The sequence below is a fragment of the Lagopus muta genome, chromosome 4, assembly GCF_023343835.1.
Source record: "Lagopus muta isolate bLagMut1 chromosome 4, bLagMut1 primary, whole genome shotgun sequence".
NCBI lineage: Eukaryota > Metazoa > Chordata > Aves > Galliformes > Phasianidae > Lagopus > Lagopus muta.
Window position 1 is genome coordinate 16,713,989 of NC_064436.1, and position 26,353 is coordinate 16,740,341.

Consider the following 26,353-nt stretch of genomic DNA (forward strand, 5'->3'; position numbering starts at 1 on the left):
AATAGTAATTACTTGCTGAAAAACCAGTGATTATCTAGCATTCCTTCATCATATTTTCATGGAGGTTTGAGAATAAGATAATCTGCTGTTTTTACTGCCAATGTTTGTAGCTGGGGTAAGAGGGTATAAAAGTGTATATCTGTGGTACAAACAGTATATATATTAAAGAGCTAAAGTTCTACCATGCTCACAGATACATAAGGAAATAATTTACACAAACTTGATTTTTCAAAATGAATAATAATTGCATGACAACTGACAATTCAGATATTGTGCACCTTCCAAGAGAGTGTGCAGTAATGAATGGCTGCTATAGGAAAGCACAGACCTGTGATACCCAAAGGAATATTGGATATGTATCAAGACCACCCTGTTTGAACAACTTATTTAACCTTTATGATAGAAGTAGAGCTGTAGCATAATATTTCAGAAAAAGATACATGCTTATTCTAAACTGTAAAAATTTACATGATTAATAATTTTTGAGATACATTATTATTTAATTTCAGTGATGCATAACATGTACAGAGATGAAGGATCTGACAAATCGTAATTATTTCTAATGATTTCCAAAATCAAAAATTAGATTAAGGAAATGCTTCATTTGTCAGTCCAAATAAGCGTAGATTGTCTTCATTTGATCCTAATTAGCCAGGCTGCTTTGAATTTAAAAACTTCAGATTAAAAAAATCTAACTTTTTTGAAAACTACATCACTAGAAATCACCTTCTGTTGCAATTTTTCACCTATGTGATATGTCGTCTTCCTATTTCACTTGTTTTTGTTATGACTTTTCATCTTCTTGTTTCACTTGTTTTTATTATGACTTCATTAGCTAATGGATGCATTAATGCTTTTTGGAATGTTGAAATTATGTATAACATTTAAGGTGTTTTATTGCACAGTTGAATTAAATTGCTTTCTATCTGCTTTTTTTAAAACATTTTTAGTTGTAGCCCAAATAATGGTAAACCACTTACAGCTTTTAGTAATTAATTGTCTGATTACAGCAGACTGTAATCCAGAACGACCTTTACTATGACATCACTCCACTCAATCTGCACATTTTCCATTAAAGACTTACAGAAACCAACTCTACCTTCACCATCTCCCTGAATCCTACTCGCTTCTGGTGAAGGATATCTTGAGCTTCAAAATGTAAAATCTGCATTTTCCCTCCTGTATCCATGATGAAACATCAGAAATATCATTGGTCTCTGCTTTTCTGGAGTCAATTCCAGATATCTGTAGTCTCTTATCCTTTTCACTATGGTAAAAGTCACTGTATTTTTTTGTTGGATGGGAACCAGGGAATTGTACCTGCCTCCCTCTGGCATTTTAGAAACCCTCATTACCAAGCCATCTAAGTATCTCCAACATACCGTTTTCTTGGTTATTTCTATTTTTGAAACCTGGATTCATATAAATTTTCTTTCTGGACAGAGCTATAATAATGTGGGGGTTTTTGTATGTTTGTTTGTTTTTTAGTCCTGGGTTACTAGCTATCTACCTAGTCCTTTCCTGAAAGAGAAGGCCACTCTTAGGGTTAATGTCTTCCTTTGCCTTCCCACTCTTTGTTCTTTGTTGCCTATAAGTTTGTCTTAGCTGTGCTCCTTTCAGTTTCTCTCCCTTGAGCTTCTGCTCTGGATGACAGTGTTATTTCTCTGGCTCTTCTCTCTCTCCAGCGGACTCCTGCTGGAATTTGTAGCTGTGTGATTCTGAGTTTTGGAATACATTACTTGAATCTGATGGCAGCTAATGGGGACCTCTTCAAATCCCGTAAATGCAGTGAGAATAATCCTACCGTCGTCCCCAGAAGTCTCAGTAAAAAGTCCCCAAAGACATAATGAACACTTGACATATTTGTTGCTTCTAAATACTGCATTTGCTTTGTAAAAGTTAAAAAAAAAAAAAAAAAAAAAAAAAAAAAAAAAAAAAAAACAGTAGTTTGTAGAATTAGTTGTTCCCTTACATTTTCCGATTAGTAAATTAGACATTTAAGTTATTGATTGACCTGACTAGAAAATATCTTTAGTAGATATTTGAAGTTTAAAAGTATAATCTGTCAGTTGTCCTGTGCTTTTCAAAATATCCAGCTTTTATCTGGTTGTGAACAGTGGGATGACAAAGAATGGAAAGGAACGCCTTGCAGTTTAACACATTGAACTATTTTGGATGGTGGGAGAGAAGATGGGATTTTTTGCCTTCTGACATATTGAGTTAGCTGATTACACTGGTGAGAATAAGCTGTACCATACCATCCTGACTGTGGGTAGACTCTGAGCAGTGGAAAGATTGAGAAGGAAATAAAGTAAGGTTTAATCCTGTTCTTAGGTTCTTTTGTCTTTGGCATCTATGCATTTTTGTCCTTAACTCATGGCACTTCAGGCATTCTGTATTAAAAATAAACCAGATCTATTCTTGTAATAGTTTCACCTGCATAAGAAGGAAGAAAAAATAATATCCTAATTTACTTTCAATCATGAAGATTATTATAGTGACATAAAGCACAGACAGTGTTTTTGTCAGTAAAAAATAATACCATCTGGTATTTACTTTCAATTTTTATATTAAGCTTAAATTTTTATTATTTTCTGTCAAATCTGCCTCTAGATATATACATCTCTCTATTAAATCACATTCATTATGATTATCATTCTGTTGATACTGAAATAGGTACAATATAAAGTTATAAAACATTTATGAAATCTTCACTACCTAGGCTGATTTGAAATGATTTATCGTTTCTGTCTGAGGAGAATGAGCACAATGCACGGCTATTTTGAGACATAGCTTGAACTGAAGAGGCATAGGTGAAGAAGTGCCCTGCCAGCCATGTGTAGGCTTTTATCTGAATCCAGAAATTGAATATGATACAGAAATGATGTACAATGATCACAGTATTGTCTGGGGAAAAGAAAAAAAGCAATGAGGCATTAGGCATATTTGCCCTTCAGTCAAATGCCATACTTCTCAGTATCCAGAGCTTTGGCCTCCTTACCTTCTCATGTTGCCTCGTTTTCTCTGGCCCATTATTCTCTATATCTGTAGTTCTCAGCTTCCCCCCAGGGGAAATGATCCTTAGCTTATGTGTGCCTGACCAGACACACTATCTACTCAAGGTCCAGTTGATCTTTTTTTTCTTTCTCTTTTCCACATTAAAGTCTCATCTTATATGGTCTGTAACATCAAAGTTGTCAATCCTTTGCTGACTTTTCACCCATTTGAGGTGCTTTTTTTTTCCTTCTGGTACAGCAACTTTCTGCTGGGATTGCCTCTTAGAAAATTATTGAATGCTCAGAATTTTTGAACTCAGGGTGCTTTAGGTGCAACTCTGACTTCATTCCTAAAGCCATTATTATTTCTGGATGATTTTCATAGGGTTGCCTTTTTTCAAAGGCAAAAATGAGAGATTAATATTGCCTCCAGTCTTAAAGCAAATTAATTTCTTGCCTGTTACATGTTCAGACGTCTGATAAAGCATTCGTTTTAGGTTCTTGTAGAAGAAAATTATATTCTATTTGTACATAATTTGATATTATTTAGGTTACTTGATCTGTTTTGGTAATGTTTAGTGTAAAATGTCTGACCAAGTTGAATTGAGATTTTCCGTGACAGTCTTTCTCTTTTGTTTTTCTATGAATTTTTGTTTTTGTACAGAACTTAATTTTTCTTCAATTTTTTTAATACTTTAATTTATTTTTTTTTCACAACTTTCCTTACATATTCTATCATCTTCCCTGCCTTATTTAATTCATTCCTTTATTGCACTGTGAATTGACGCTTCTTTCACATTATATCCTCACTTTATATGATTACAGAGCATGGTGTTATGTTTTTCACTGCATACACAAGTCCAGGTTCTTCATCAAGCTTTCTCAAAAGCCAGGTCTAATAAGCAGGAAATAAGTTGTCACTTCAAATAAGCTCAGCCCCTTTCTTTTTTCTCAGCCCAGTTTTGACACTGAGATCTGAGATCCTTGTATGTTTGTTTTTTTGTTGTTGTTTGTTTCTTTAAAGATAAGCAAACATTGTGAGTTCAGTACTATGTAGAAATTATTGGATAAAGAAATCTGCTTTGTTCCTACGCAGAAAGCCCAACTCTGTGTCTGGAAATTTCATATTTACCCATTTCTGACAGTCAGCCATTTCCACTTCCTCTTTCCCCTGCTATTGGCCATATCAACCTGTAGTATTTCTAACTAGTAAGCTTTGGATGTCTTTGGATATGATACTGTCTGAACTGTGACTGAGGTTAATACACAGTTAAAATTAGCTATCTGTGCAGCTGATTAAGGATTTATCCTTAGTGCCTAGAAGCAACTCTACTGAGAATGCATTCACATACTGCCCTCCTGCATTAGGAAGCAGCATCACTGTGGAAAACCCAAGACAAAGTAATTGGACATGGTGTCCAAATATAATGTTGACCTCTGTATGTAACTTCATTACTAGTAGAATGGAACAACATCAGATAGCAGAGGTGAGAGTCCATAGATGAAACTGGGGATAATTTTGAATCACAAGGGCAATCCTTACTTGGTGCATCATTTATCACCTCTGTCCAGTAAAGAACTGCACAGACACATTTGTTTGGTAAGCATTGTTTAATTGCAGTTACAGCTACTGAAGAGAGTTGTATGTTTTGGGCCTGCATTCAGATGCATAAATTTGTATTGTAAATGAAAGATTATGCTTTCTGCAAATAAGCTTTTTTATTTATATTTTCTTGTTCATTTTTTGTCATATTTCCTTCAAATTTGCTTGAGCACCTTTCTCAGCGCTGAGAATGGCAACTAAGTGGAAAAAACTCTGGTCTTTTGTTTTCACAGCAGTACAAGAGTAAGTGGCTCTTTTGCTATTAAATTAGAATTCGTTTTGGATTTTGGTCATTAAGAGGTTAATGCTGTCTGCTCTCATTCATACTTAACATATATACCACTTTGCTTTTATTGGATTGGATTGCAAAGGCTAGTAGCATTCATAAAACATTTTCCAACAGTTTATTTATATCAGGATTTTCTTAGTTTTGTGAGGTTTAGAGGAAATTTAGCTTAAACAATGAGTAATTCATCTGATGTTTTGTGAGGAATTAAGTAATTTCATCCTTTTGTTTACATGTTTGGCTGCGTACTGGGAACTGTAAAATTAAAGAGAGTAACAAAAAAAAAATTCTAAAGCAACTGGGCAATAAGGTGCCTAGCAGAATGCACGTTGCTCTTGTACGGAGCAAAAGGTATGCCCAGATTTATCTTTACGATACCATATGTCATAGCGTTTCTTTCTGAAGTTACTTCTTTCCATTGAATTAAGAAAATCTATGCCTCTACTTTAATGGAGTTGTATTCTACAGTTTTCATTCTGTTAGAAATCTCTGCAAATTCAGTTCAACTTTTTCTGTTTTCTGAAGTCTATGCGTATCTCTCTGCAGGGTACAAAAAATTATTGCTCACTCCCATAGGTGTTAAACACAGGCTTACTAGTTTGCATAGTCCATTAATTTTCATAACACCATAGTCAGTACAAAGCCCATCTTCCCTAGTTCACACTCTGAATGACTCTGAAGTCAAAAACAGCTCTTGGGAAAATATGTTGAGCGAATCTTCCAACACCATACAGCTGTGGGGATATAGAGAAAATGAGAGTCTCGTTCTTGGAATGTAGCAGTGACTGTCTTTTAAGGGGAGGAAGGATTGATTTTCTGCCGATTATTTTGCTTTTTTTTAATTGATCATATATGTAGCAGTGTTCACTTGGACAGGACTTGCTATAGCATAGATGGAAGGAAGGCTGTGCTGTTACATCACTGATTTTTTTGTGGAGCTGTGTCTGTATCTGTGAAGTTTACAGGCAAACTTGTCTAATCTTGAAGACCGTCAAGCTTAGAACAGTGAGAAGATGGAGTCCATGACCTTTGCTTTGTTCTGCATTACTTAAGCTTAGCAAAGTGACAAAGTTCTCTAATGTTTTGCAGTTTGTTTCGAGGTATGAGGCTGTGTTGGATATAACTGGCCTCTTTATCGTGGACTACAGATTTGTTGCTAATATTTCTGCAGTCTGTACTGTGAGTTCTTGCTATGCGTATGGCAGGCAAGAGAAACAAAGCAATATCTTTAGCATAGAGAAGTATGCTTTGGCAGCACCTTTTAACGTGATGAAAACTTGCCATGGAAATGGGTCATTCAGTGGACAATGAGAGTACATGGTGAAGTTTGCTCTGAAATTTTAACTCATGAAATGGACTGCTCAATACCATCTTTAAAGATCAGGACGTCGTTAAGGCAGGTTTTTAATCATGTATATAGATGTGGAAGTCATCGCTGTCCCAAGTTTATAGCCGTAATTAAGCTCCTCATCCACAATTTAAAAGGCACTGAAGGACAGAATCTCTGGGACAGTCATTTTTTGTTTCATTCTGTACTCAATACTTGTGAAAATCTTATTTCACATGCTTAAATTTCCTGAGAAGAGAATGGCAGAAATCAGATGAAACCATGTGTACTTCCAAAGCAATGTCACATTCAGATGATTTTTCTCTACTAATTTTAGTTCTGCTCATTTAATGCAAAAATCAGCTATTTTGTGTTTTCAAGAAATAGCATTTGACATTTATAGGTCTTAGTTAATTCCAGTGGTACTTAAATATAGCAGCCACTGACAAAGAATACTTGAGTCAAAATTTCACTTGGTTTACTATAAGTCCAAACATCTTTGTATGACAAATGTTTGAAGCATTGACAACAGCAGATATATTCTCAGAAAATGTGTCTGTAGTTGATATAAATCAGCTGGTGTTAGCCCTGGGAGCTAACACCTTCCTTTAGGTTTTACTTTAGTCACCAATTGAGAAATGTAACCAAGAAAGAAATAATTTGCTTTTCAATTTCCAACCCATCAATATAAGGGGTTTTTTGTATGAAATTTGAATCAAGCAAGAAGACAAATAACCTTTTAAATACAAAATCACATTATTAGTTGTACACGTGTGAGTTTAATCGCTACTAACAGTTACTAAAGGTGTGTGTGACAGCAAAATCAGGGTCCATAATCTGCTTGTGATCTTTAATATTTCGGATTTATTTTGCTAATTAATTTCTGTTGATTTCCTTCGTTTAGATCCTATCTGGTTGCTGTTCATAGACTGAGCTGTTGCTTGTGGTTTCTTGTCACCTTTTTTAAAAAATGTGTGTAGAAAGAATATAAAATAGGGAGAGGAAGAAGTGCTTTTCCTTTAAGCAAAACTAAATGACACATTTTTTGGACTGGAAGTCTCAAAGGCTGGATTTGAATGTATATGTTGATACAGATCAGAGATGTTAATTGGATAATAGAGTAGTTATTTGTCATGAACAAGTTAAACTGATGGAAAACATAGTTGAATTTTTCCTGAGAGAACAATATGGTTGTTAACCTATCTTCTGTTATATATAGTTTTCAGAAGAATATTTTTGAGAAAATATAATTAAATAGACTACTATGAATACACTGCTAATAACATACTGAAATTCTCTATTACCATGTTTAGTGGACTGTTTTTTCAAATGTTTGGGTTTTTTTTTTTAAAATTATAGTAGGTTTTATTAATACAATTGGTCCAAACACTAAAAGCTGTCATACCTTTCACAGACCCCAGCTTAATCACATTGCAAGTAGTTTTTTACAAGTGTTGTCTGTAAACTGGAGACCCATTTGGATTTTCATGTCAGGTACTGCAGAACTGAAGGAACCAAAGTTGTTTAGTTTGAAAGCGTAGCTTGTATGTTTCTGTATGTCTATAAGAGTATAGTTCTGAATATCAGAAGTATTCTACTGCTTTCAGTTTAAGGAAAAAAAAACATTCTTGCATATCTGGCCAAGTTTTTCAGCAACGGCTTTCTTGTTAGTACTAGCAGCTCACAGTGAGTAGTAGAAGTGTGATTGTATTCTTTCCACAGCGAAACTGTGGATATATAATATATACTTACATATATTACATACATACAGAGATATTCAGTGATGACAGGGAATGTAATTTGCAGATTTAGTTATCAGTTCAACTGGTATTTTCAAATTATTCCCTTCACAAGTAAACAAATTATTTTCTTACTATGTCATTCTTCTGTACATCACAGTAATTTACTAAACATCTAAACAAACCAGATAAAATAAAAATAAGGGTGAGAAGAAATGGAAAATTAGTTTGAGTATTGCTGAATCTGCAGAAGTCTCACCAAATAATGGGTATTGTCTTTTTTTTTTGACATTCAAAGGCTTAGTACATACGCATATTCAAGGCGTCCTCATCCTGAGTAAGATGGCATAATGTCTGATCTCTGTACTTTCTGTTCAAAATAATCATGACTACTTAAATTGTTTTGCTCTAAATTTTCTTGAATAGTTGTATTTTGAATACATTATTCAGTATTATCATGCTCTGTAGACTTTCTGTAGTTAGGTATTTCTTTAAATAAAAATTGTAAGAGATTATATATAAATGCACCTGTCTTATTCATATAGAATGAAAGTGATCATTGGTTACAAATGATTTTTTTTTTTTTTTTTTTTTTTGCTAATTTCACAGAGTTGTTGAACTGTTTATTTTATTTTGATACGTGTCACTATTTCCTTACTCCTTTACAGGAGCTTTCCCCTCAGCAAACCTGGTTCTAGGTTGAGTATGACACTGTTAAGCCTGACTTAGGGCAGCAGAACCTGATTGTCTGATCTATTTGTTCGTCTGGTTTCTGTCATAAGTATGTTGCATGTAAGTATTGCAGATGGAGAGTTATCAAAAAGAAACAAAGTGCCAGCACACAGAGATTTCTCTGTTGTCTTCTATAGGTCTATTTGCTGTTATTGTAAAGGTACTCCTTGCATTGTGGCTTATGGCACTAAAATAAATTTTTCAGTATCTGACAAAGATTGCTACAATCTTATGGAAAAAATAGCTGAATGCAAAAGACACAATGAAAAATCCCAGAATAAAACCCAGATGTTCTTATTTTACATTTACTTCCATAACCAGTTTCTTTTGCTTGTTGCTGGGTCTCTCTCACACCCTATAATATGTCAATAGTGGAGGCATTTGAAGTCAGGCTGGATGTGGCTCTGGGCAGCCTGGTCTACTGGTTGGTGACCCTGCATGTAGCAGGGGAGTTGAAACTGGGTGATCACTGTGGTCCTTTTCAACCAATGCCATTCTCTGATTCTGTGATACCCCTTAGCCTCACACAGCTTCTGAGTGAGGCATAACTAAGAACTGCATGTGTTTCCAAAGCTACGTTGATCCTGAACCTAGGACTTCATATGCCTAAAAGCTTTCAAATAAGATAAGATTGGTTAGAGTGAGGCAATATTGACATAACTGAAAGGATTCCACCAGTAAGATTCCTGGGTGTGTTTTCAATGACTCAAACGAATGGAGGAATTGTTACGGGTGTTTTGGCAGATGTTACTAATACCAACATTTCCCAATAAGTATTTGCATAGTATTAATGTTTTTTTTCCTTCCCATTTTGTTATTACCTATTTGAGGGGAAAACAAAAACCAGAAAAACCTAGCAATTGAACTGAACTACCTAGGAAATGGAAATTTTACATTTTATGTAAGGAGAAATATTTTCTGCAGCTTAATTTGTGAAATAGTGAAAACAGAAACAAAACAAAGCATACACCCTTCCAATGTGTATGGGAAGATTTGAGCAGATACGGACATAGTTGTCTCATGATGTACATTTTGGGTTTATGGGAGCTGCAGAAAGAGTAATTTCAGCAATGCAAAGTACCCCAAATTCATTTGTTCAAGTAAAATTTGCTGAGCATCAGAATTGTTTACTTATATAGAATAAAGTTCTCTGCATCTTAGCTAATCCATGCAGACTGATCATTCTGCACATTTTGGAGACTGCCAAATTACTGTCATCTCACCTTGTTCTCACTTATATCGCAGACTTATTTGCAGTTTTCTGAAAGCTGTGGAGTGGAACTGGAGTCAAGAATAAAATCTTAAAGCAGTAGCATAAAAAAGACATGTCAGAGGAGCTCTGTTTTGCTACTTTGAATTGATTTTCATTGAACTTGAAGTATAATTACCCTTGATAACATAAAATTAATGTAAAAGCTGTTTTTTTGTTAGTTAGTTTGAAAAGCCATTCAATATATTAAAAAGTTATGGTTGTCCTTGAGTAAGATATATTTGATTTGATTTCATTATTTTGTTTAGCAAGGGGATAATCTTGCCTTTTAACTGAAAGCCTTTTCACGTATCAGAATAGATCTTTGGGTTTGATGAGATGAAGAGCAAAGAGGATTCTTCTATTTTGGATTTTTATTTTTATTTTTTTTTAAAGTGAAAAGAGCTTGGGAAATGCTAAATACTAATGTTCAGCTTCTCTGGAAAGCTTCATTCTCTTTGCTAAATGTGTTTCATTTATTGGCATTTGTTACATAATGCCGGTGTAGCACCATTTCAACATTGTTCCCTGAGATATACTGCGAGATTGAGTTGTATGCTTCCCTTTTTTCTTTTTTTCTTTTTTTTTAATGATTGCACAACACAATCCATTCATGTAGTTAAACTTCTAGATTTTTTACAACTTCACTTGTCAAGCAGTGTGTGAAAACACATTTGCTAATTTTGGGGATGACTGGGAAAAGAGGCCTGTATATTTCTGTAGAAGTTCCAGTTACCAATTAGCATTTTCATTAGAATATTTGAGTCATGATTAATTTACACTAAAATTTATTATCTGAGTAAACCCGACCTATTAATCCTTCTAAATCTATTACTGTCAGCTAATGCTGTGATTACAGAGAGAGTACATGATGTGCCGTAGCAACACATCTGCTCTACTATTTTTTTTAACTTAAGATTGCTATTGTGCTGTTTATCACTGAATTATCAGGCATGATAAACTATTTTATGCTAGCCCCTTTCTTATCCATCCTTTTAATACCTTATTTGTCATTATAAGAGTCTTTAGCCTTAAAGAGTAATGAAAGGTTCTTGTCTCAAGCCTGATTGCTACTCTAATGTTTTCCAGGCATGCTTGGTGATGAGTTTGGCATATGAAACAATTTCCTACAGTAATAAAACTAATTAAAGTGGGCAGTCATCCCCACATCACTCTTTAATGAATTATAATGAGCTCATTAATCTACCCATTCTCATTCGCCACATCTATTGGCTATGTTTCTCTGTGAGTATGTTGGGATGGAAATTTTCCGCAGAAGAAATGGACTCTGAAAAAGCACCTGTTTTCCTTTGTTTGACAAAAACCAGAAGAAGAAGGTAATCTCTAAGTGGAATATGCTTTTTAATAATCAGAATTGTAAGAAGTAAATAGAATAGCTAAGACCTTGTAATGATGACAAAAGAAGAGTCATGTAGGAACTTGACTAAGTGTAATATTGGGTTGCAAATGACAGGATAATTAATGCCTTTGATTCTCACAATTCACTTCAAAATGTGACTTAGAACTTACGTTTTAGTAACTGGATCTCTGAGAAACTGCCTAAAGAATATAACATCAAGTTAATTTTGGTTGAGTTTCTTGACTTTTTTCTTAATTCAGAATGTGCAGAAATGAAGTTGCAAGGTTACACTTCCCAATTCTATAACAATGAATGTTAGACAATTAAATGGTAGTACTTAAGTGGAAAAGGAGATTATTCCTATGAGTACCTATGTAGAAGAACCACCTCATTTTCATAGGTTTTCTTATGCAGTTTTCTTCATGTGTGATAAGTGAAGTCTAATAATAGATAATTGCAGCATACTTCCTGAAGTGTAGTATTCTTTTTAGGATTTGGATCCTTTTAATTCAAATTCCAGGGAGTTGCACATTAATCTTGAGTTTATGTACAGTCATTGTGCATATTTCAATAAAAGAAGTTTGCAAAGTGTTTGTTTCCAGTGTACATAAAGGGAGTAATACAAATATGCTGTTCTGGAGCACAAGCAGCAGTGATACTCAACTGTAAATTTCCATCGATGTCTTCTCCACCAAAGACTCAGTACTCTTTTCTTGTTTTTAAAAAGGAAGCTGGAATAATTTTTATGCTAACTACTGAGGCTTTGTCTGTCTTTTCTGTAGAAAGAAAAAGTGCAGGCTGCTTGAGAATCTCACTGAGGCTGTGGTCAGGACATTCACATTATATCCAGGTGTCCTGGGTTCATGTCCCTGGCTTGAGTGTGAGGATGCACACACTTCGGAGTATCGACTTCCGCAGAAGTGACCCCAGCCACTGCAGCAGTGCTATTGTCTTTTCTTTTAGCTGTGTGTATGGAAAAATTTTGCTGACCAAAGGCTATTCAAAACTGATTAATTCTTTTCAAGGGCTATTAAAAATGAATAAACACTCTAAAATAACAGCTATGTTGTTAAAAATCCCAAATTCAATTTAATCTTAAAAATTAGACTAACATACCATTCATTTATGAAGAAACAGACTGGATTTTTTTTGCTTCATGACCATTACTCTTTCCTGTGGTGTCCTGACATTACTGAAGTTCTTGTTTGTTTGTTTATACAGAGGAAAACTTTATGGACTCTCGTCACCAAATTTATGGAGTCCCCCTAAATGCATTTGAGTTCATTTTTAAGAAGCTAACAGTGTATTTTAGCTTGGTTCTCCAAGACTTGCATACAGATGTTCTTGAAATATTCAGATTTAAAATGTGCTCTGTAGAGGCAGCTAAATATTAGGAAAAATAAAATTTCTCTATTTTTTTTTTATATGTGGAAGTTTATTTCTAGTTGGTTTAGCATAGTGATTTATCTCCATATGTACTATCTCAGGAAGGAACTGTATTATTGAGTTGATTATGCCAACAAATGTTATGCCTATTGAACGTACTGTTTTCTATGCTAGCCAAACTGGTATTTCTGGTTGGCACTGCAGTAAAACAATCTTCTGGTAGCTGGATTTTGTTTTTGTTTAAATTTTTATTCTGCATATATGCAAAGCTGATGGTATAGCTGCACAGAAACTCCCAGAAAACGTTGCAGTAGCTAAGCAAGGGTTTACTCTTGAATGAAAAATAGATTTTGATTTGAGGTTGATAAGTTATTGATGTTGTAGTTTGTAAAGCAGTTGCACTGAATATATAGTTTAGTTAAAAACTTTGTTTTCCCCCGTGACCTCCTGCTTTTAACATCAGTGTGGAATATATCAAGAATTCTTAGTATCTCTCATAATTATTCATATTTTTCCCCCCTTGCCCTGTAAGATCTCTGGAAGAAAATAAAAGAAGCTGATGGAGATGTAACCTCACGAAGAGGAAAATACAAACAAGATATTTCATTAAGAATTTCAAAATAATTAGTAGCATGAATGGCTTTAGTAACTAGTTTAATAGGTTATTAAATAATAAAGGCAGACAGTTATCCTTCTGATAAGGACACAAATTGAAAATTACTTCTTTTCATTACCTTCAATATATATGTAAGGGGTCTGGGCTTACGAGTAAAAAAGTATATACAGTTGAGGATTTATTCTTAATGGTACTTGCAGGGCACTTGATGAAATAAATACAAAGATATTCTTCCCAAACTCTGTTTATTTTGAAGCTTGCTATTTTGATTCTAGGTTTGTGAAGAAATGCATGATTGATTCCAATTTTTTTTCTCCGTTCTGTAGAAATGGTAGAATTCACCATGTTTTCTAAGTATATGACCTCTTAAGAATTACTCTGAATAACTAGAGGAAATACCAAACGCAATAGGTAAAGCGGTTGTAGGAATGGGTCATCAACCTGTTGCTTGAGTGCTACATGTAATTTGGGTTACCCAGGTCTAATGAATCATATAGCACAACTAGAAAAGGTAGATCACAGATTTTGATCAGATCTGTGAGGTAGCTTACGTAAGAAGGGTGATTGTATATACAGATTTCTGAGCTTGAAAAAGATGACAGAAGTTATGGAGTTAGTGTAAAGACGTGTAAGAACAAGGAAACATGAATAGAAAGTACTCATATCTTTTTTTGGGTCAAAAAATTACATTGTTAAGCAACAAGTTTGAAAAAAAAAGATTGGGGTGTTGGATTTTTTTTTTTATTTGTACATTTTCATGAATGTGTTTAGAGGATATCATCAAAGGAGGCATGGTCCTGTGTGTATTGATGTAGGCTTACGCAGTGCAAAAAAAGAAAGTAAAGGCAGTGGTTATGTCAGGAAAAATACAATTATATGCTGTTATATGTTTCCATTCCTGGCTGCTGTTTTTGATTTCTGCTGGTTAGACGCATCTTGGGCTTGACCTGGTATCCTTATTTGATTTTATATTTTGCAGTTTATTTATCAAGAAAGATTCTTTTAAACTCTATACTGTTTATTTTCACTGATGCAGAGAGCAAAATTGATGTGAAAGAAAAAACAAACAGCAAAAAAACAGCATGACAAAACACATTAAGTTGCTCAGTCTCTAATTCACAATTCACTGACAATTGGATCAGTGTGAGGAAAACATTGTTTATTTAACTTTGTATTCATAGGTGTCTGAAGTTAGTAGCATAGCCTGTGTAGTCTTTTTATGTGTGTTACCTCGTAGTAAAATACCATTTGAATTCTAGCATTCAAATTAGGGCCCAAAATTGTTTCATTAAAATATTTTTGACAATTGAATGGAAGTAGAACATGGTGTAGAATCACAGAGGGCTTTATGGGTGTTAAATTACTGTTATTTATCATATTGGAGTCATATCCTATGAATCTCAGACTCCATTTGATTTCATGATCAAGAAATAGGGAACCTGCTTTAGCAGACGGTTTGGACTGGATTACCTCCAGAGGTGCCTTCCAACCCCTCCAATTCTGTGCTTCTCATAATGAAATGTAGAGCTGTTCCTATAGAAAAGTCATTTAAATGCTGCAGTTGCATTAAAATATGACAAACACAATGACAACTGTTTCTGATATGACCTTCCAAATGTTATTGGTTTTGTTTCTCCTGAGCAAGGGAAGGGCACCTCATAGTGGGACTGATGGTGTTGCAACAAGGTGGCTTCTGGGAATGCCTCTGAGTTGCATTCTCCTTTAAAGCTGTGAGTTTACCCTTATCCTTATGCTGTGTTGCTTGAGCATCTGTTGATGGAGCCATGTAAAGTGCGAAGCAGGAGAGTAAGCATGGCCATTGCCTGCCGTGAGTTGTCAAGGCTCCAGCCAAGGCTAACTGCCCTGACTCAGACTGCCAAAAGAAAAAGTGAGCCAAAGAAACAAATTCAGTGTGCTTTACACATGGAAAGGATTGCAGCCTTCCAATTCACTTGTCTGTCTCTTAGTAGGATTGAAAGGAATTGATATGACAGATGTAAACTAATACAATGCATAGAACTAGAGTGAATATAGAAAGGCAAAATAACACTGGAAAGTGATGCTGTATATATACCTAGAAATCAGACGATAAGTACAATGTGGTATAAATAATTACGAGGGGGTCACTTAAAAGGTGGACCAGATCTGTGAATTCATTTTGAAATATATCTGCAAGAAATGAAGTCTCATATTGTCTGCATTATGTCAGTCTTAATAATTTTAACATTAATAATGAAAAACAGTTATATAACAATCAGAAAATTATTAGAGGGAAAAAAATAGCTGAAAATGCCAACTGCAATATCCAGAAGCCTGCTTCCATATATCCAGAAGCCTGCTTCCATGAATAGTCTTGAATGAGTCGATGCTCTTCCTGTTAATAAATGATGTGTGCTGACTTGCTATGTGTTAACACAAATGGAATCTCAGTCTGAAGGTAGGTCATGGTGCTTCTCTACAAATTTGAGATCTTCAAACATATTTGGTGTTTTTCAGATGCCAGGTGGTGTAAAGGATATTATTAAAGACATCCTGAACCCTGTATGTAGTCTAGATCTCCAGACTGTTAGCATAAAAATCCTGTAAATGTTCAAGTAACCAGTTTTCTCAATCCTTACTCAGAAATGTATTCAATTTGTTACATGAATCTGCTACAGAACTTAAAAAAAACAAACAAACAAACAACAACAACAACAACAACAACAACAAAAAAAGCCCTGCAAATTGCTTCCTGGACCTGACCTGACATTCAATTTTAAAATTCTTAGTTCGGAGTTACGCTTCAGGATTATATTCTTAAGAAAGTATAACCTAAATAATTGCTGATCTCTGCATTACTGTAAGCTGATAAACAATCTGCTTAGCATCTGAAATGCAACACATTTATCAAAGGAGTTTTATGATATTCTAATTTTATGGTGCTATTTTGGCAGCATATTCATTTTGGTGTAAAGTAAAATTGCAGTAAATTTATCTTCCAATATACTTGGTTAGTTCTGTTTATAGCTCTCTGTAATTACAACAAGCACAATAGGCCTGTTTGTACCTAAGTATAAAGAGGTATAAAGTAACTTTTTAAAATGTAAATGATTGTTTTTTGGCACTTACGCATAACATGCTGCAGCTGTCTTCACACATGCAGTACAATTTGTCATCCTGTGACCTGATCTGATGAGAAACAGTTTTGCTATTATGTTTAGCACTTTCCCAGATGGACAGAATTAAACTAAATAGGAAAATACTAGCAATGAGATACACCAATTGCTGTCATAAACTATGATTGAAAATAATGCTACTTTAAAGAGACAAAAATAAGATCATTTGAAGAGCATTCTGACCATAATCAAGTACAATAACAATGGTAAATCCATGTGAATATGAGCTAAATCCTGGATTTTTATTTTTATTTTTTTTTTTAAGCAATATCAGTGAATATAAGTGAAGAAAATACAACTGACACTTTTCAAAAGTTTTTTCTTTTTTTTAAAAATGAGATGTTGCTGGAAGATACTTCATGTGTAGTACGAAATTTACTAAACTGAATAAAATATCTTCAAAACAGTAGTGCATCCAACTTATGAGCACATGCATGGAATATGGGATTCAATTATTTGGAATGTTAACTAATGTTTTCACAGTGTCCATGTTCTTATTGGACTAGAATTCTAGATAGCATGTCCAGGTATAAAATCTTCATGGGAAGGTAAGGAACCAGAGTGTCCAAGGATGCCAATACAATAAATAGAAATGGTAAATGTTACCTAGCTGAATTTTAAATCTGTAATCACTTAATTGATTCTGGTTAGCACTTGAACTCGGCTATACTTTTATGCAGATCTCTTATTCTCTTTGGCTCTTTGTTTATATCTAGGCCACCCCAAAAGTAATCACAGAATTGCAGGGATTGAAAGGTTCCAACCTCCCTGCTAAAGCAGGTACTCTACAGTAGGTTGCACAGGTAGGCATCCAGGTGGGTCTTGAATATCTCCAAAGAAGGAAACTCCACAACTTCTCTGTGCAACTGCTTGCCACTGCACACTACCAAGAAGAGCCCAGCCTCATCCATTTGCCTCCCACTTCCTTTTAGATTTTTATGTATATTAATCAGTCGCCCCCTCAGTCTTCTTTTCCTTCGGCTGAAGAGACCCATGTTAATCAGCCTTTACTCGTAAGGGAGTTGTTTGGATACCCCTTACTCCAAAAATATCAACAATCCGTGTTATTGGAGCATTAACTCTTTAACTCCCAGTGCACTACGTGATGTTACAGTGTGGAATACTAATTACAAAAAATCATAATACCATGACACCAGTATTATAAGCAGCCTGATTTTTCTAATCATTAAGAGTACATGATCCACTTTTTACATAAAAAGCCCAAATAGTATAGCTCCAGAATATTCAAATTGTATTTAAAAAATACACTCTTTTTCACTCTCACTCATAGCATTATTTTTTGCCTTCTAGACTAATAAATAATGCAGCATCCTACTACTTTCTGCAGTCACCAAAACTTATAGCTACATATTTTTTTCGTTGATACCCCCCATGCTATCCTTAATGAAACAATGCTGACCTGTATACAGGATGTGATTTTTGGAGTGCTCTCCTTTCCTAGATATCAATTTCTGGAGGAACTGTATTCATTATTTTGATAACAGACCGTTGATTTTATTGCATTTTACTTCTGTTATTAATACATTCAGGCAAGTTTATGAGTTATGGGAAGTACACAAGTCTTTCTACAGTCTGCTCTACATTTTTCTTTTTTATTCTTGGATGATGTTTTCTGTCTTATTCCGATTTTCAATTTGTGTTATAGCAGAAATATCCTCAAAACATGAGAGATATAGAAACACCAAGCACCATTTTTTTCATTTTTCTCTTACATTTCTAGAACAAATGAAGCCTACAGAAATACCATGCAGCAAATTAGTATTACCAAATCTTAATTCTAGACTGTGCTCAACTGCTTAGCTACTTGCAAATCCCGTGTGGTGAAGAGTGTTTGTTAGTACTTCTTTTACTAAGCAATGACATAAAAATCTGGGAACTGCTAGTGCTTCTCTTTTACTATATGCTTTTGGATAACATCTGTGAACACAGTGATGTGCCTGTAAATCAAATTGCAGGGAAGAGCCTATGCATAGACTGTCCTTCGTGAGATGCATGAGTGGCAGATGAGGTCTTTATTCTGCAATGATTCTACAGTCAAGATATTTGTGATTGGGAAACTGAGCAGATAGCAGGGTTAAGTGGTGTTTTCCTTTCAGTTTTCAAGAAGCCATGAATATTAGTTTCCCTAACTGCACTTTATATAGGGATCACTAGCCAGACATGTCATGCCATAGAATTTCTTACCATTAAGCGTGTTCCATATTGATAGATAATATTGAGACAACTCCTTTGTTATCATTTCTGCATTTGTTGTATGTTCTTGACAATCTAATACACTTAAACTCAGGTATATTTAGAAGGGATATGACTGAGCACAGTTTCTCAGCAATAGCTTATTTTCATACTGCCATACTGCCAACAGCTGTTCTTTATAATCCACATGATGTCAGGACTAACAATATCTACACAACCATGTGAAGTGCTTTAATATCCACAAGAAGTAGAATTTGTATTGGACAGTGAAGCAGCAGTAGGGGCTGAAGGTGTTGAAACATACACTATAGCCATATAGTCATTCTGGGATCAATGGTTTGGAAAAGAACTTGTGAATGAATTCATGATTAAACAAAAAACAGTGAATATTTAATTTTATTTATTTTTTATTTTTTATTTTTAGAATCTTCACTTCTAGTTGATAATCATTTCTGGGAGAGAAAATTAGGATCTGTCATAGGTCTGAGGGAATTGAATAAAAAGCCTCCTGACACTGTTTTTCACACTGCAGTCTGTCAACTGAAAAGTACCTAGAAACAAGATTTAAGTCTGCAATAGTTTTCAAACACATAATTACAGGGATTGGTAGTGACCTCCAGAGATCGTCGAGTCCTGATGCCATGCTAAACCACGTTCCCTAGAATAGGTGATACAGGAAGGCATCTAGATTGGTCTTCAATATCTCCACGGAAGGAGACCCCACAACCCCTCTGGTCAATCCGTTCCAGTCACCATTACCATAAATAAGTTCTTTCTTATGTTTGTATGGAACTTCCTGTGTCTCCATCACACAGTAATGCTCATAGAAGGTCGCTCCCTTGTGTGGATGAGAAAGATCCAACTGGGTGTTTGCATTTTTCCAGAAGAGATGCACTAGGATTTAAAGTCCTTGGAAACTCTGGGAGCCAAAAGATTATTCAAGTTTTCACTGGTCCTTCAGGGGCCTGAATTACCTTCAATACCACTTTTAGTGCTAGAATAATCTCAAAAATCTATCTTACTTACATGATTTATTACTGCATTTCCTTGTGCTTGCTTTATATAAGCTTGTTTTTGTAATAGTCTTTTCTTGCTCAGTCATGTGACCTTGTTTTTCTTCTTCTAATATATAATCTGTCAGCCCATTTTTTCAGTTAAAAAGGGGAAAATCAAGAGATAACAGAAGGTAATGTGATAAGCTGCTGGAAAAAGAATTCAGAGTAGTGCAACTAGACATGGAAGTGCTATAGCTAATGTGGCATCATTTTTAAAGCATTTATTTTCCATAAATACTGATATCGTAAATATTGATAAATTTATAGTTCAGTTCTCAATGCGTTATTCTTGATAAGCAAATATTTTTGATAACTAAATACACACTGATAACCTTTTGGAGCTGAGGGTACAAAGTTCTGGGACTTATTAGTAGTTTATTTTCAGCTAGCATTCTTAGACATTGCATCAGCAGACAGAGCAAAATGCTGCTGTAGCCATATCACTAAGGAAATTACCCATGATTTTTTTTTCCCCAAAGGAAAATAGTGCAAATCCTGACTTCTTTTTCGAAATTTGAATCTTTCAGGAGATTTGTATATAATGCTGAAATAATATTGAAGTACAGTCATTGTCTTCAGCCAAAAATAGGATGTTATAAAGGGCCAGTGTAGTTGTAAATGTCTTGAGTTTTATGTGTGAGTATTTTGTTTCTTCTTCCAATTAGTCCGTCACAGAATAAAGTAATTACTTTGAAAGGTCATTATTATAACAACATTTTACTGAGGAAAATGGACTCCAGTCTCTACATTTGTCTTGTTTTTCTATTTAGTTTTGCAAGCACATTAGTACTGCCAGAGTTCAAGCATATCACATAGGTTATGTGCTTTTGAACCCCTGAGAAGTTAATGGTGTAAGCAAATCTCATCCTTTTTATATTTGTTATCATCCATTAGTTAGTGATACACTGTTCTCTTTTTTAAACTAAGGGTAAAACTATGGTGCATATGAGTAACTATATTACCAGTAATATTCTTTATGTTTTTGTTGTTTTGATTTTGAAGGTAGTAATGCTCCAAAGTATCGCATGTCCTGAACTTTGTAAATATATCTCAGTAGTAGAAGAATGTTGAGGTTCTTTTCTTCATTTATAGTTGTAAGACAAATTTGTTCTTTATTGGCTTGTTAGTTTGTTGTGTTTTTAGTCTTCAGTTACTCAGTAATTTAATTTGAGTTTATCCTCTTGGCTGTTTACCAGCACAACACACAAAAACTTGGTTGGCATTTTTTCTCCAAAGGTGTTTAGACTTGCTTGAATTCACAGGATTGTCTGTATCTGCATTTATGTGGATCTGTGTTTGGTGACAGCTTGGCTACTAGGTTCATTTTTACGCACAGTAAACTGAGTTATAATCAATGCTTATATCACTAAGTGATGACCAGTACCTATTTTGTTTACTCAGTTAATATCCGAATTGCTGCTGTTGGGATGGATGCAGGGGTTAAAAAAAAAAAAAAAAAAAAAAAAAAAAAAAAAAAAAACCATGAAAAAGCAGTTTATTTTCCACTGAATATCTGTTTTTTTGTACTGTCAAGATCAAGAGTTCTACAAAAATTTCATAGACGTACCTTAACTGAAAAAATGACTTGTTAGGATCTTAAATTTAAAAAAAAAAAAAAAAAAAAAAAAAAAAAGCTTAGAAAAATCAGAAAATTATGAAATGGACTTCTTTTTGGGGAGCTTTTGACATTTCTGTGTCATCTTTGGATGCATTAATTTGTTTATGCTGCAACTTTAGAATGTGTTATTGAAACTGCAACATATGACAAAGGAGATTTGAGTTCATTATTTAAAAATAATAATCTGACACTATGCAAAACAGCCTTTTCCAGTTAAGACTGAAGTAAAAGCATGAAACCTGTTTTAACATCTATTTTGATATTTTTGTAGGATGGAATAAAAGATGAATGCTCAATGCTGAAGCTGCAGCTGAAGGAGAGAGATGAACTCATAGCCCAACTTCGTGAGGAACTGGTAAGCAAGAGAAACTACTTCAAAAAAAAGTTTGTTTGCCTGATAATGTCATTCACTAATACCAAAACTCAAGAAATATATTCTCACACCCACTGCAGAATAACTAGCCTGAGGCTACATTAACCAGGTAACACTGGCTGTGCACTTCGAGAGACTTGTCAGCCTCTGAACTGGCTACTATTTAGAGACACTGCTAGTAGAAATTTCCTTCAAAAGATTGTTTTGACAGTTGTCTTACGGTATCAAAGAGGCATTAATCAGTGGCAAAGAAGTAGCACATCAGTGTATACATATGGTAGAAATCTTGAGAGGCCATGTATATTTCCTGGTAAATTGGGAATATTTGTCCCATGAATTGTTTTTCGTGTCTACAAGACTGTCCAATAAAAAATGAAATATTTTTTTCACTCTTAAATAGATGTGGATTTTAATTTAAATGAAATAGTAAGTGTTGCCATGCTTACTGATTTTTTTCCTTGCATGAGCTAGTAAGGTTTGAGTACTACTACTTTAATGAAAGATAGAATACTGTTAAGCACCTGAGTGAGGTAAAATAAGCAATATAGCAATTAAAAATACTAAACATATAGAAATGTATTTTCTTCTGCTTGTAAGACTGAGCTAAATTAATTTTAAAAATCTGGTTTTGACAGAATATGATTAAAAAATACGTCTTCATTATTCTTAATTAAAGGATGGGGGAATTTTCCTCATCATCTTTCAGATCTAGGGAACTTACTCCACAGAAAAAGCATATATGTTCAACATATTCAAGGTGTTCAGTATGTATGTTACCACCAAGGAACTTGCAAATGTGGACCAAGGATTTTGTATAAACACCCTACAGGAGGTGATGTTATTTCCGTAATTAAATCTAAATTTTCTGACAGCACTAAGGCTTTTGTACCTTTCTGTCTCACACCTGGTGGCTACCCACAAAACTTGAGCAGAATGAATTCAGGTCCAAGTGTAACCGGGGCAGTCTGTGAAACTGAATGGACAATGTCAGGCTTAGACAAGTCATTAGAAGCACTAGCCCTGTGACTGTGGCAAAGTTACACTACATCTTTCATAAATATTAAGAAAAAATAATGGTGTTTTTCTATCTGTGGAAACAACTAGGTCTGAAGTTGCATGGAAAAATGTAATGCCACACAGAGATGAAAGATTCCTTTGTTATATTAACATCTGCAAAATAAATGCAGGTCATCAATATTCTTTGTTTCGCATTTGGCTACATTAAAAAATGATGTATTATGTAATTATTATCTAAAATTAAATGACAAAATGGGACACTGGGAACATCAAACTTCAGCACAGTCTCAGAGCATTAATTTTATATCAGCCTTTCTCGAAACATATGTTATTAACTGGCTGACAACTTTGTCAGTGTAAAATTATCCTGTATTGATACAGTGAGCTGTAGCTCATTTGCTGTTAGTTGTTGTCAAAGTTCATTTGTGTACAAGTCAGTTGCAGGAAAAAGACCCATAGGGACTTCAGTTCTTCTATCACATAATAGGCAGAAAAGTACATCTTTCTGTAGTCATGAAATAAGAATTTCCATGATTAAAAGTGAATATCTTGTGTTTAATTCATGATTAACTGACTTCAGTTTTTATATTTTAGAATTGTATATAAAACAAAACAGAGAGAAAGAGCGAGAATAGAGATGGGAGTTCTGAGACCACATTTAGTCATTTAAAATTGATTTTGGAAAGGAATCTGTGTATCTCATTTACTATTATTGAACTAAATAAAGCATGATGATTCACTAAAATGAAATCCAAGTCTGTTTTTCATTGGACACAGAAAGATATAAGAAATAGCAAGTGATCAAGTGTCTGCTACTCAACTCTACTCATTTATATATATATATACTTTTAAAAATCAATCTTTTTTTCCACTGTGATTTGAGCACTTAGAACTACTGTAAGTAGAAAATATTTTCATGGTATTGTGGCAAAAAAAACTGAGTGCTGCCTATGGTAACATCTATTTTACTGCTGTCATTGATATGGAAGCATTAACACTGAAAAATGAGTGTTAACATCATTATCCTTTCAACTTTGATGTCCTTGTATAACTTGAGTCATACATGTTGTCCCATTGAAATAAAAAATGTAGTGAGGCAGCTTGGCTGAATTCTTGACTAGATCTGGAGGCAAAGTTAAGTAAGGTGATGAATGTCCCTGATAGCTCAGCTCTTGGAGGGTATTTTTCTGCAGTGGAGTTGCCTGTATCAATTTTGTTGTTGTTGCTTCTTTATCAAATGTAAAAAACCAAAACCCAAACTCTTCCCTTTTATGAGCTGCCTAGACTAGCTAGTGCTATCTAACTGAGCTTTATCCTAAGCTGTAGAAGTTAATGCTTTAATTCTAGATAATCAGAATCAGCTAAAAAGAAAAAAATGCTGGTTATTTTTTGTTATTTTTGCAAATTATTCAAAACCTTCAAAACTTATGTTAAATAATTGGTGTGGGGTTTTTTTTTGTTTGTTTGTTTCTGTGTGTGGTTGTTTGATTTGTTTTTCTTCTAAATATGCATAATCTATTTCTAGAGTGCAGATTGATGGCAACCTTGGTTCTTTTCTTTGGTCTGATTTCAATAATGGGCAATTAGCCAGTTGTCTGTAGTCATGAAGGATTGTTATTTTGAGTTATCAATATTTGAAATGTAACAGAAAGCATAAGGTGCACTTGAATCCTGTTTACGAGCAGTTTACGAAAGGCACTACACTTAAGTGCAAAAATCACCTCAAAATATGCTTGTGCAATGTAAATGGATACAGTCCTGCAGTCACAAGTTGTTTTGACAGGCCAAGAGTGAGATTTGGAAAAATGAATTGATGGATTCATGATGAATACAGTTTTTGGAATTGTTAGGAAAAATAAATTTTTAGGCCTATCTATTTTCAAAACTTTAAAATATAGTTTTCAAATTTTAAAGGAATAAGGTACTTCTTATTTGGAAAGAATTGCCTTAATGCTTATGAAAAAGAGAATAACATTCTAGATTAATCTTTACACTGATTATCCACTTGCTCTATGTTCTGTGGGTTTATAGTATTATTTCATGTTGGCTATTTTATGATGGGCTATTACATACTCATGGATAATTTACATAAGAGCAGACAGTTGTAAGTACTTTTGAATCTTTTTTCTTCGACGTATTTAGGAAATATTAGGAGCAGAAAAGGAAAAGATTAGGTGTACTTAAACGTTATTAAATGTCAGATTTCTTTCCTACTTTTTACAGGAGAATTAATTGTGTATGTTCCAGAAAAGGCTTATCTTTGCGGTAATTACTCTGTGAATCAGTTCCACAAGGCAGACACAAAGTGCGAAAGTGGCAATATCCTATGGCACACAATGGGGATTAGCCTCTGGTTCCTCATCTATGTCAGTCCCTTGATGAGAAGCTGCCAGTAAGATAGCATCTTTAATATTCCTTGGCACTTGAGAAGATGATTCTGCATATTAGTTTAAGTCCTTATCACAAACCATTGTCATATTGTGGTGCTTGGCATAGATAAATGATTATGTCATCAGCGTAGAATAGCATCTTGCTAGTCTGGCAGAAATGCTGCTCTCCCAATATTTCATAAAAATGACGTTGCAGAAAAGAGCAAATCTGAAATAGAAAAATTTCCCAAGTCTCCCCCACACACAATGCTGAAGCTTTATTTCCTTTAGTAATAATGCATCACATGTGCTTGTCTTCAGCACCAGTGTCATTCATAGAATGATGATTTTGAGGCATGTAGTATTTTGCTGATGGATCTTTAAGTAAAAGGAGGCAAACATATCTTACTTGACTCTGAAATCTCTGAAAATTTCAGCTTTTGTAGGTCTTAGTTCTGCTTTTCCACTTAATTTTTTTTTTTAACTAATTTTCATTAATCAGCTTTTAACTCAAAGGAAAATATCAAGATAAATCAAAACACATAGCTACAGTTAATTTTAGGACAAATTGAAATGGCAGCTTTTTGGAAACATGGTGGAAAGGAAAACTTTGTGTTGCACTTGATCACTGTTGTGTATTCCATGGTGTGAAAGGACAATGTTTCATACTTCTGACTTTTTGTCTTTGGAATTTTACAAATTCAGATTTCACTTTAAATGAATGGTGAATATTAGATTATAATTCCTATGTAGTGTCTGTCCTATGCCACGGTTATGTCACAGTCCAGTGATCTTTAAGCTCTGTGGAGCTGAGCAGCTGTACCTCACCTGAGGAACCAGATGGGGGCAATCCTCACCAAAGGAGCTGTGGTGGTGCAAGGCTGGATTTGTACCAAAGCACACAGGGTAACTGAGGTAAATCTACATTGTTAGAAATGCGAGGAATGAAGGACATGAGGTCAGCAAAACCACAAGTGTGATTTTTATATAGTTTTTATTACTTAATTGCCTTGACTTTTTTTATTTTTTAATCTATGTGAAAGACAGATGACAAGCATCGTGTGGTATCACACATCCATGCTGTCTCTACTATTCAGTCTGCTTCTTGGTAGTTACTTACAGAATACGCTTACTTACGCTACAGAATGACAAACATTTTGTTCCCTGAGCTGCCAAATGTGGAAATGTACTTAAAATATTTTTCCTGATACAATCTCAAAACTTTACATAGTTTAGTTTACATGAATATGACCATAAG

General features: G+C 34.4%; 1 protein-coding gene across 15 annotated transcripts in view; it reads left to right on the plus strand.

Moving 5' to 3' along the window:
• CCSER1 (coiled-coil serine rich protein 1) overlaps nucleotides 1–26,353 on the plus strand; it is a 620,464-nt gene that overhangs the window by 330,779 nt on the left and 263,332 nt on the right. For all 15 annotated transcript variants that reach the window (XR_007376361.1, XM_048941935.1, XM_048941933.1 and 12 more), the window contains one exon: nucleotides 21,608–21,691. Coding sequence is in view for 14 of the 15 variants with exons in the window: in XM_048941935.1 (XP_048797892.1) it covers nucleotides 21,608–21,691 (84 nt within the window). In the remaining variant the exon portion in view is untranslated. The remainder of the gene's footprint in view (nucleotides 1–21,607; nucleotides 21,692–26,353) is intronic.